Source organism: Globicephala melas, chromosome 4 (genome assembly GCF_963455315.2).
Source record: "Globicephala melas chromosome 4, mGloMel1.2, whole genome shotgun sequence".
Classification (NCBI taxonomy): Eukaryota; Metazoa; Chordata; class Mammalia; order Artiodactyla; family Delphinidae; genus Globicephala; species Globicephala melas.
Window position 1 is genome coordinate 80,035,511 of NC_083317.1, and position 12,698 is coordinate 80,048,208.

The following is a 12,698-nucleotide window of genomic DNA, read 5'->3' on the forward strand; positions in this document are numbered from 1 at the left end:
CCAGCTGCGGTTCTGGGGATGGGGTGTGTCCACTCACTCACTCAATCATCAGGGAAGGTGCCTGGGATGAAGGACGAGTCAGGACTGGAGGGCAGGGACCTGCATCTAAGCCCAAGGCTGTGATTCTCAGGTGGTGGGACCATGAGCAGGTCACTGAAGGTGAAGCCTCAGTTTTTACAATAAACAGCCTCATCTGGATAATTTCCAAAAGTGCTTCAGGCTTCTGTGAACCCGTGGTTTCAAGTGGATCATACACAAACAATCAAGCTTCCCCTCTCCTTTGTAAAGTCAAGACCACCGGCTGATTCAGTTTAGTTCAGCACATATTTATGTCCTGACACTATGCCAGCATATAACTACACAAGTTCCTGCCCACAGGGACTTAGAGTCTAATAAAGGAATAGAATGTGAGCACACAGACCTCGAATATAAAGTAGGAAGCAGTAAGTTCTATAGGAGAGGAACAGGTAAAGGGCATGGGAGTTCGTAGGGAAGAGATTCCTAATTGAAGAATCTAACTCAAGACTCTGAGAGATTTCATGGAGGGAGGCAACACATGACCCAGGCAAGGAAGGCTTGGACATATGGCAATGGGCACTGGAATGAGTATTATAAGGCAATGGGATCAGGTCATGAAGAAAGACAGAGGTCAGAGCCATGAGAATATGTGGAGAAGGGCAGGTAGGATGGGATGCCTTGAAAAAGGTAGATGAAGGGCAGTATAAGGGTTAAGGCTGGAAACATGGGCTGAATGGGGCAGGGGCTGACAGGGAACAAGGTGCGACCTTATCCTCTAAGCTTGCATTGCCCTCATACCTCACACGCCTTCTTCTTTCCCAGGCAAGCATTGGAGGTACCGGTCAGATGAGAATGAACAGAGTCTCAACGTCAAACAAATCTTCCTCCATCCCCTGTATAACCCCAACACGTTTGAGAATGACGTGGCTCTGGTGGAGCTGTCGAAGAACCCGGTGCTGAATGACTTCGTGATGCCCATCTGTCTGCCCCAGGGGCCACCGCAGGAAGGTACCACCCCCACCTGTGATTCCACATCTGCAGAGCACCTGGTACCTCCATAGAGCCTTCTTCTCCAGCATTGGTCGGGCTCTGGTGCCAACTGAGCCAGCTGACCATGTCTGTGTGATTCCTCAGCTGCCGCCCCTAAAACAGTTGAGTCAAAGCTGGTTCCAAGGTAAACAGGCAGGCTTGATCAGTACTGCAAGCACTAAATGAGTCAGGGTCCAGATAGGAAAACAGAAACCAGACCAGTTATTATATCAGAGAGAATTTAATACAGGGTATTGGAGGACTGGAGAAGTAAAGGGGGATGCTGAGATAATAGAGATAGCACTTGCAGGAAGAAACCACCACTCCTGGGGCTGCAGGAACAAAGAGAAGAAGTTGGAGACATAGAACCTAGAAGCTTGACAGGGGTCTGTGAAGCAGGAACTCAGACACTGCAAAAGAGGCCCTGTGCTGATGGTGCTAGGGAGAACAGCTGGGACCAACCGCCAGTGCTGGGGTGAGGAACCATTGCTAGGGTGATGCCAACAGGAATGGCAAGCCTTCCTGGAGGTTCCCCCTATTTTCAGGAACACCCCTGACAAAGCAGATCTGCCATTTCAGAGTCCCATTCGCAGCATCACAAAGTAGAGTGTAGAAGGGTACGTTTGGAGCTGAGAGACAATAGCTTCATCACCAGCACAGGCTCAAATCCCCATGCTGCCATTTCCTAGTTGGGTGACCTTGAGGAAGTTGCCAAACCTCAAGCCCCTTCCCTCTACACTGGGGATAATATCCCATGGGTGGTTGTGATGTTTAAGTGAAATAATAATCAAACATATCCAACACAGAGTGAGAGTCCAACCCAGGGCAGTTGGCTTTTGTTCCATCCTGTTCTAAATTCAGTGGAGCCATGTCACAGATAACCTCGTTTAGTTCAAAGAAGGTATTTTTTTAAATGGCTGAATGGGATCTGAGAAGTATTCAGGAGAAGTAAGCCAACAGGAAAGGCACAGGTATGGCTCTGATTCATCAGATGCCATGCGCCTACCACGTGCCACCTGATTTACATTAATTAATTTATGTACTACTTATAAAAGCCTTATGAGGTGGTATTGTAGTCCCGTTTTCCAGATGAGAAAACAGGCTCAGCAAGGTACAGTGACTTAGCCAAGATTCAGCTTGTAAGAAGTAGATCTGGGGATAGAATTCAGATCTTCCAACTTAAAGCCCAATGTTGTTTTCAGTATCCAGGCTCTTTTACAAATGAAGAGATAAGTGTTCTATCAGTGCTCAACCCATTTCCACACTGCCTCGAGGTCTGCCAACTTCATAGGCTTCTAGAATATCAGAGCTGGGAGGGGTTTTAGAGAATACCAAGTCCAGCCTCTTCATTTTATGGATGGAGAAACTGAGACTCAGAAGGGGAGGGAACGTAGCATATTGTGGGCTAAGCTGGACTTTGTATTTATTCAGTTATTGATTGAGCATCTACTATGTGTCAGAACTGCTATAGGCGTGGAGATACAGCGCTGAATAAGATATATGAGATTACTGCTCTCATGGAGTCTAGGTTCCAAGCTAGCTGGGAGTGGGAGAGAACAGGCAACTAAACAAATAAACCAGCTAACGTCTCATAGAAACAAATGCCTAAACCTCTGTCGTGGGTAACCTTCAACCCAGCAGTCTTCTCCCCCACCGTGCTGCCATTCTCTGAGGGGGCAAACTCAGCCCTTCCTCCACAGGCAGAGGATGATGGGGCTGCAAGATGTCACCCTCTGAAAACCCCACAGACAGCCTCTCTGCTCTCACTGTGTCTTCTCTCCTCCAGGGACCATGGTCATCGTCAGTGGCTGGGGGAAGCAGTTCTTGCAAAGGTTCCCGGAGACCCTGATGGAGGTGAAGTTCAATTTATACCCTTCAGAGGGTGACACCTCTGCCCTACATTGGACCTTTCTGCACCATAGTGCCCCTTAGGGGGTTAGAGGCTTCGGCAGGGGGTGGGTGAGAGAGGTACCAGGGGCCCAAACTCACCTTCAAAGTTAAATGAGACTGAATCCCAACTAGTTTGATCTGTTTGCTCTGCATGTCATAGGGCTCTAGTCTCTAAACATTGCTTAATGTTTCTGTAGCTTATTAAAGTCTCAATTTGTGGAAATTCTTCCAGAGAACAGCCGTCTTGGACTCCCCCAAAGGTGATCCATCTATATACATCATGAAGGTTCACATAACAGAGTAACCAAGAATGGGCCAAGGAGTGGGCCTTGAGAGCTGCAGTCCTTGCAGCAATGAACTTGACTGTTGCATGTAGAAGTTTACGTTCTTGTCATATCAGAAAAGAACACTGGACCAGGAGTAAGGAGCCATGGCTCCAAGTCCTGGCTCCTAGAAACCTGCTGCGAGATCTTAAACGAGTCATCCTGCCTCTCTAGACTGCAGTGTAGTATCTCAGGCTGCAAAGTCAGGGGCAACACTAGATGTCCTCCAGGAGCTGCCTGGCTCGGACATTACCAGCTTCTAGGACCGCCACAGCTAGTCTCTAAACCCTTCAACATGCATTATTTTAGCGTACTTTAAAATTCTGGATTGGCAACAACAATTTAGCCCTTCAGTCGTTAACTCTAGAGTGTTTATTCGGTGCCTCCTGTGTACCAGACATTGTATTAACTGCTAGGTATGCTGGGAGGTAAGAGCACAGATCTGGCCCCTGGCCTCCTTGGGCTTACAGTCAAGTGGGATAGACAGAAAGTAGTTATCAATGTGATCAATGGAATGAGGAAGAGGTACAAGATGCTCCGGAATGTACAGCAGGGGCTCTGACCTTGTCTCAGGGGTACAGAAGGGCTTCCCAGAGGAAGTGACACTTAAATGATGCATGAGCGATGGACAGAGGTCAGTCAGGCAATCAACAGTTTGCTGAGGACACGTGCTCACGACCACCCTGCCTGACTTCCTCTCGCCACTTCTCTGGGAAGGCCACGGCCCCAAAGAGACCTGAATGCCTCTGGGCCCCTCCCAGCAAGGGCCAACAGGAGTTGTGCTTTTGGGGGGAGTGTGACCCATTCAGTTCTTGGTTTGGCTGAAGGAAACTCATAGGTTTCCTCTTTTTATTCTAGACATCCATCCAACGTTTACCCCCGAGCTGAATCAAGGGCAGTAACAATCACAATACCTTACTTTATGTATCAGTGTATCACCTCGATTCACAATAACATTTCCTGAGTACTGACCATGTTCCAAGCTATGTGAGATAGAAATGGACGACATACAGACCGAGTGTCTGGAAGCGCACACTGTGGTGGGGGAGAACGTAAGTGAATGCTTGCTGCTAGGCGAGCCTCACTAACCCTACACCACCTACTATTTATGCGGTGTTTGTAGTTTACAGAATATCTGCTCATTCATCTCCTCTTCGCACAACAACTCTATGCGATTAGTATGTCAAATATTGTGACTCCCATTATTCAGATAAGGAAACAGAGTCTCAGAGATCTGAGAACACAGTGGTGAAGGCTACGTGCCCCAGGTCCCGCAACCAGTAGTGGTAAGAGTGAGGAAGAGAAGACTGCCCATCGGTTTTGCATACACTGCCATATTTGAGATCATGCATGTGCTAGGCAAGTATTACTATCTCCATTTTACAGATGAGAAAACTGAGGCCCAGAAAGGGCAAATGACCTGTGCAAGGTCACACAGCAAGTTCATGACTAAGACTGTACCAGAACATGGATCTCCTGATTCTGCATTCAGTGTTCCTTCACCTGTACCATAGGTAGTTTCTGAGGCCAGGTCTGAGGCAGACCCAGGCTCATCCAGGAAGGGGATGGGGATGAGTCAGCTCTAGGGGTGTCAGAGCAGCAGGGCTCCTCAGCCAGGGGTGGGGACCAACAGTGGCCTTGTGTTCCAGATCGAAATCCCAGTTGTTGACCACCGCATCTGCCAGGAGGCCTATACCCCACTGAAGAAGAAAGTGACCAGAGACATGATCTGTGCTGGGGAGAAGGAAGGTAAGTCAGGAGGCCAGCGTACAACAGGGCACCACCAGCCAGGGAGGGGAGCTGAGCCTGGCAGTGGAAGGACTGGAGACCTTGGAGCTGGCAGGTTGAGCAGCGGCGGACAGGCAGGAGCGAGGCGGGGGAGAGGGAGGACGGTCATGAGAGGAAGGATTCCACTGAAGAAGCTGCATCGAAGAGAAGGGGGGCTAAGTAAGGAACTTCCATAATTCCCTTCTCCCAGCCCAGCTTTTCCCTTGTGAAATGAGAGAGTCCTAACTTGCACTTTCTAAAATCACTGAGGTCTGAGGAGGTCTGACCTACAACAGCTCAGAATCCAGGTCTGGGTCCAATGGTCTACTGCGCCCCCTGGTGCCCGATTCTCTGAACTACAAGGCAGTTGTGGAGAGAAGGCGGCTTCTCTGGATTTGGGGCTAGGGAAGGAGACGCTTTAACCTGCCTCACTTCTTCCTCTAGGTGGGAAGGATGCCTGTGCGGGTGACTCTGGAGGGCCCATGGTGACCTTGGATATAGAGAGAGGCCAATGGTACCTAGTGGGCACGGTGTCCTGGGGTGTGGACTGTGGAAAGAAGGACCGTTACGGAGTGTATTCCTACACCTTCCACAACAAGGACTGGATACAGAGGGTCACTGGGATGAGGAATTGAATTCGGTTCCTCACCTTCTTCCTCACCTGTCCATGGTCAGTCAGCAGCAGAGGCTGGTTATCTGATGCAAGGTGCCCCTTGCCCTACACGCACCTCATTCGGCCCATCTATTACTGGCCAATAAAGGGGGCATCTCAGCCCCCTTCTCACTCTCTTTAAAGAAGCAGAGTAGCAGGGTGGTCAGAATCCAGGTTGTATCACCTAGTAGCTTTGTAACACTGGGCAGGGGACTTCACGTCTTTAAGCCTCAGTTTCTTTGTCCATATTATGGAAATGGCATACCTTACCTACCTCATAAAAGTCTGATGAGGATCAAATTTAGTTAATATACATATAACACGTAGCACAGTGTAGCACAGTGCAGGCATAAACTAAGTGCTCAATAAATATGACTTAGCAGAAGGCTGGTGTGTCTACCAGGCGCATTACATTCTCTTACGAATCCTGGCTGGGCCTTAGGGCTGACCAGTGTGCACCGCTCCCCTCAGCCTTGACCGTCTCCTTCACCTGCCCCCGAATGCTCCATGCTTCTTTGCTACCACGAATTTCCCATTCCCAATCCCCACCCCTCCCCACAAAAAAGGTAAAAGAGACAATGTTCTTAGTCTATGGCATGCCCCATAGTGATGCACTTATGACCATGAGCTGGATACCAAACTGTGAGAGTGCCTGAGAGAAGCAGGCACTCTCACAGGGTGGGGAGACTGGGAATGGTGAATTAGGAAGTCAGACACCAGGTTCTAGAACCAACTCTGCCCACAGCTCCCTGTGACTCTATGCAACTCCCTTCCCCTCATCCCAAAGGACCCTCCCAGCTCTGACAATCTAGGATCCAATGAAGCCATTTCTCCCTGAAGAGATGAGTTAAAGCCAAAATAACCGAAAGGCAAAAATTGCCTTAGGTTCAATAGAACTTTGTTGCAGACCAAACACTGCTGCTACTGCAACACCCACCCCTGTGCACCACACCCTAGTTCCCAAGGACATAGCCCTGGCGAAGTGCTAGCCAAGGGGCCTTTCCTTATTCCTAAGCAGAGCCTCTGTTCTAGGCACCAGCCTCCTTTTCTTCCTGGGAACCTGAGTTGCACAAGGTAGGCCCTGAGAGGCTAGACTCAGGCCCCTGCACTCTCCCTCCCTGTGTCCACAGCTGACCCCAAGCCACCATTCCCCTGGTTCCTCACCCCTGTTCTTCACCCTGAACACCCCAGCCCTGCAGGGTCATAAGTGCTTCCCAAGCAGGATGCCTCTCCTCTCCAAGAGCCACCTCCTCTCTCCGGAAGCTTCCAGGGACCTCCTTCCCTCCAGAGCTCTGAGATTTAAGCCCTTCAAGGGATCAGAAGCCCCAAGTCCCTGGCTTCTGTTCTATCAAATTTGGTCTTCATGGGAGATTTCGTTTCTCGACCTGCACTGCAGCTGCTGGAGTAGTTCAGGGTCTCTTGCTGAAAGATGATACTGAGGAATGAGAACTTATGGACACTAAGCCCTAAGCTCACAGCCTGCTTTTGATTCTCTGAGTAAGTCATTCTACCTCTCTGTGCCCTGCTGTTTATTCTGTAAATGGAAGATGGCAATCATACTCAATCTCACCAGACATTTGTCAAGCAAACTGGAGCTCTACTTCAGACACCAGAGAAGAATTGCAATGCAAAGTTTTGGAACTACCCTAAGGCATTCCAAACACCATCGCTTCCAATTTCACAGCACTGCCTGGGTGCCCCCACGTGCCAGGTTATGCTGACTGCTATGTGGACCACCAAGATGAGGGGAACATGACTCATACCTTCCAGGAGCTCCTACAGGAAGAGCTGACACATACACAAGTGTCTATCATGAACAGAATGAACCCCACCAAGTGCTATGTGTCAGAATAGCACAGAGGTGAAAGAAAGGCCATTCTAGTATGGAGACGTTGGAGGAGGGGGCGTCAGGAAGACATCCCAGAGGAGATGGTGTTGGAGCTGAGCCTTGAAGAGGGTGGGCATTTCCACAGGTAAGACAGAGGGAGGCCTTCCAGGTAGAAGGACAACAAGAGTCCATGTCCACTCAGGCTTTCCTCAGATTACACTGTCTTCCCTCACAAAAAGGACATGTCCTCTGCCTGCCGATGCAGGGGACACGGGTTCGTGCCCCGATCCGGGAAGATCCCACATGCCGCGGAGCAGCTGAGCCCGTGAGCCATGGCCGCTGAGGCTGCACATCCGGAGCCTGTGCTCCGCAATGGGAGAGGCCACAACAGTGAGAGGCCCGCATACTGAAAAAAAAAAAAAAAAAAGGACATGTCCAGCAGACCAGTGCTCTGACTCCAGGACCAGAGCCAACATCTAAAAGAAACTTTCTCCTTAAAATCAGACAACTCTGAGACTTGAAGCAGCCTTGGAATTTGTGTACAAATTCTGGCTGGACCCAGTTTATCCTGTTTATTCCCCCAATTGCAATTTCATCCTGATTCTAAGGGATGTCTAGATGTGCTGCTGGACTTGGGCTTACCCTTGATCTACAAACATTTACCAGATGTACCAGCCCCCGCACTGATGCTAAGGTCCAAGAAAACCAACTGTCTCACAGAGTCATAGAAGCAGAGGGTTGGAGTGTCTGTTAGGACCATATTGTCTAACTCTATGACCTCGTTCTTGAACATATCTAAAGATGGGAAACTCACTACCTCCAAACATAGCCAATTTGAACCTCAAAACGTGCTCTTAGAAAGGTCTCTTCTATACAACCAAACTCCACCTCCCGGAATATACTTAGCATATCTAAAGCTATGATTCCGTGCCATGAATGTTGTTATCAGCAATAATGATCGTGCCCGATTTCATTAGCAACAGAAGCTGTTGCTCTACATGTGTAGCTGTAACTACACGTTACTTCCAATAAACATCTGTTTTGAGTCAAAGCATCCTGTTTGGCTTGTATGTTTTTCATGTACTGATAGTTCTGGTGAGTTGTGTTTTCGTTTATCAACATTTCTCTGTATCCAATTAGGATCCCTGAACCATGAAGAGAGAGAGGGAGATTGATGGGAAGATCAAATTATCGATACAAAAGCACTTCTTAGGCTTTTCAGGTCAGTTCTGATTAAATACCTTGTTCTATTGTTCCTGTAAGTTATCAGAATATCCCAGGATGCCAGTCTTTCAATATCCAAATTGTACTTCTGGATTGTCGCCCGCACCTAGAATAGAAAAACCATTTTTTTCGGATCATGTGTTCAATTGTTTGGTTCAGAAAATATGGCGCGAGGTCTATGCACGGCCTGCTCTGAATTGGAGTATGTACTTTCCTTCTGCCACGAGTGAACCTTATTCCCAGGTGGCAGGAATCAAAGAACCAGCAACACTAAGAAGTCCTTCAAGTAAAGGTAGGCAACAATCATGGAAGGAAAATCCATACCCCTCATGCAGCAGAGACGGTGGCCAATCTGGGTCTAGTATGGGGCATGAAATCAAGAGACTTAGGTTCTCATGCAAGCATATGTTGACTTCTTTATCCACTTAAGTTCTCCATCTATAAACTGGCAGAAAAATCTTTGCCCTACCCCTGTCTGAGGGTTGTTGAATCAGATGGATTAGCATATAGGAAAGAACTTTGGAAACTAAATTAGCTCAAAATAAAAAGGTCTATGGGAGATAATCACTAAAATACTTCTGAGTATTTACCATATGATTGAGACCACACTAAGCTCTTACACAATTCTCTAATTTAGTCCTCAAAATAACCTATGACAAAAGTACTATTATTATCCCCATTTTACAACTGAGCAAACTGAAGCACGGTGAGGTTAAAAATGTGGCTCTACCTAGACACAACAACACCCCAGTAGCAATGAGCACACGTATTATCCAGATTTTTGTTTCTAATACTATTCTGCAATAAAAGAAATAAGGGCTCCTTGAAGACATGGCTGATTCTAGGACCAGGGCAGGAAATATACAAGATGATACAAAAGTATCTGGTACCAGAAATTAAGTAAGTCACACAATGATGGGGGTGTGTGACACAGGAACCAACAGGAAGAGCTCCAATGGTAAAAGCTGGTATAATTTGAGCAGCAAAATATTATTGGATTATAACTCAAAGTACAAAATAAATACCCGTAAATATATACTTATATGAATAAATAATTGAATAAAGAAATAGAGGAGAATAAAAAATAATTTATGTAAATACTTTGCCGTGAAGGAGGTAGAACATTACTCCCCATCCCTTAAGTGTGGGCTGCCTATAGTGACCTCTTTCTAAAGAGTACAGTATGGAAATGGGGTGAGGGGAGAGCCACTTTATAGAGGAGAAACCTGACAAAACATTGCCTCAGCCACATGAGCACAGTTAATATCAACAGAGGTGAGTCACACTGATAGTTTGTGACCTTGATATGCTGTGATGAAAATGTTGCTGTACCTCTGTGTTCCACCTCCCCAGATCTCATAAGCCCACTCTAATCCTGAGAAACATATCAGAAAACTCCCCACTGTGGAATATTTTACACAATACTTGACCAACACGCCTCAGAACTTTGGAGATCGTCAAAAACAAAGAAAGTCTGAGAAACTGTCATAGCCAAGAGGAACCTGAAATAGGTTGAACTGTATCCCTCAAAAGATACGCTGAGGTCCTAACCCTCAGTACCTCCCAACAGGACCTTATTTGGAAATAGGGGCCTTGCAGATGTAATTAGTTAAAACAAGGTCGTACTGGAGTAGGTGATGACTGGTGTCCTTAAGAGAAGATGAGACACAGAGAAACAGACACATGAGGGCAGAACACAATGTGACGATGGGGGCTGAGATTGAAATCCCACAGCGGCAAGCCAAGGAATGCCAAGGAATGGCATTCTAGCAGAAGCTAGGAACAGACAAGGAAGGAGTATCCCCTACAGGTTGCAGAGAGGGCATAGCCCTGCCAACTGTGAGCCAACACATTTCTGTTGTTTTAAGCCACCCAGTTGGAGGTGCTTTGTTATGGCAGCCCTTCATGGAAACTAATACAGAGCCTAAGAAGACATCATTAGATGACATCCTGGGACAGAGAAAGGACATTAGGTAAAAACGAAGGAAATCTGAATAGTTAAGAATAATATATCAATACTGGTTTATTAATTGTGACAAATGCACCATACTAACGTGGGATGTTAATAACAGGGGAAACTGGTGAAGCGTATATGGGAACTTTCTCTATCATCTTCACAACTCTTCTAAAAATCTAAAAGTATTCTAAAATTAAAAGTTTGTATTTAAAACAATGTGACCTAAGATCTTGCAGCTAGGAGATTAGGGGCACTGGGATTTGAAACCAGTTCTGATGGACTCTGGAGCCCAGGCTCTCGCTCCACTGGTTCTATACCAGTGGTTCTTGAACTAGGCAGCACACAGGAAACTCCCAGTTTAAAATTTTTTAACCACCTTAAAGATATACTGATGTCTGGTTCAATCCCTCCAGAGACTCAGATATAATGAGTCTGGAGTAAGGCTGAGCCCTGGGGGCTTGGGGGGTGGGAGTTAAAATTCCCCCAGGTGATTCTAATGTGCACCCAGTTTGAGATGCACGTTTCCAGGCTGTCCTGCTCATGTGAGACCCCTGAAGAATGCTGGGAGCCTTTATTTCCCAAGCTTGGGTTTTTTGACCCAGGTCATGCTTCTGGTGAGAGGTGGAGGAGAGGCAGACACCCTGCTGCTCTAGCCCTAGATCCAGGAGTTCTCTGCGGCTCAGCAGCAACACCGTCGCTAAGCCATTTCTGCATTAGTGTCTTCCTGGCAAGAACAGTGCTCTTTTACTTTGCAGTGGTAAACTGAAGAAGGGGAAAGCATCCCAGGCATGGGCAATAGCATGTGAGGAAGCAGGGGTATGATAGGGTGTTTAGGGGAAACTGAGAGACTTGGTGTCCCTGGAGAGCCAGAGAAATTGGGAGAAAAAAGAACAGCATCAGGAAGTACTGACCTGGGATGCTCAGCGTGGTTTGGGGAATGGGGAGACATTTGAGGGTTTTAGACCAGGGAGAGACGTGATGAGCTTTACTTTTCAAATCAGGCTTTAGTGCAGAGAGTAAACTGTGGGAGAAGAGCCTAAAGGTAGGGAAACTCCACATGGCTTCCCAACAACAAGTGAGGCACCCTCTGGTCCTGAACAAGGGCAGGCCCGAGGAGAGGGAGGGTAAGAATCGGCTTCCAGGGGCTCTGAGAACCTAGGGCTGGGCCTAGAAGAGCCACTTTGAAGAGATTCAAACCTCTGTTCACATTTGAGGGTGAATTAGTAGAGAGTAGAGGGGGAAAAGGGCAGGGACCAAAACCTGAAGGCAGTAACTGTTTTCAGGTCCCTGGACTTTCTGGCACCGGTGCTGTCTCCAGAAAGGAAGCCAGGGCATTCTCTGAACTTGAGGGAAAGAGACAAACAGGGCCTTTGTGACCACCTCCTGCGTCTGGTATGTGTTGGCCTTTTTTCAAGAAGATAAGGAAAATGTCTTTTGTATGCAAAAAACACAGGCTCAATTCCCAGCAGTGAGCTTCTGATCACAGGAAAAAGAGCCAGGACCCTGCTAATATTTAGGCAAAGGCTGCTAGGGAGGCCTGTCTGAGAAGTGGGGCGTTAGGACAAGACAGTGTTAAGACAGGGGAAGATGTGTCGAGCCTGGATGTTGCCCAGAGCGCAGGATGATGAACAGATTAGTGTGGGTGGGAACATATCTTACCCTCCAATATCCTCCAGTCCCAGGGGAAGTCTCTGCAAAGTAACATGCCAACAGGTCAGCACCAAACACAGCAAGCCCCGGGGACCCAAAGGGTACAGCATAGATGCAGTCCAGACCCAAGGTCTTAGATGATGCTCACCTATTTTAGAAGTGAGGACTCTCACCTCCCATTCAGCTGTTTATCCTGTGACATTATTCCATCTTGCCCATCTCCTGGGACTATCCAGCTTATTGAATCCACTCCCATGTGGCCCAGACTTGCCAACAGGATCCCAGACAACAGAATCCTTCCTTTAAACAATTCCAACAACAGCTCGCTTTGCTCTGAGTTTGCCCGTCCAAGGCCCAAAT

The 12,698-nt window shown here is 47.6% G+C and overlaps 1 protein-coding gene across 1 annotated transcript in view; it reads left to right on the plus strand.

The window, feature by feature from the left end:
- The window catches only part of MASP1 (MBL associated serine protease 1), a 62,400-nt gene extending 54,616 nt beyond the window's left edge, over positions 1-7,784 (plus strand). The window contains exons 13-16 of the mRNA XM_030861062.2: positions 841-1,026; positions 2,834-2,901; positions 4,910-5,009; positions 5,472-7,784. Coding sequence (XP_030716922.1) covers positions 841-1,026; positions 2,834-2,901; positions 4,910-5,009; positions 5,472-5,662 — 545 coding nt within the window. The 3' untranslated portion in view covers positions 5,663-7,784. The remainder of the gene's footprint in view (positions 1-840; positions 1,027-2,833; positions 2,902-4,909; positions 5,010-5,471) is intronic.
- The last annotated feature ends 4,914 nt before the right edge of the window (positions 7,785-12,698 follow it).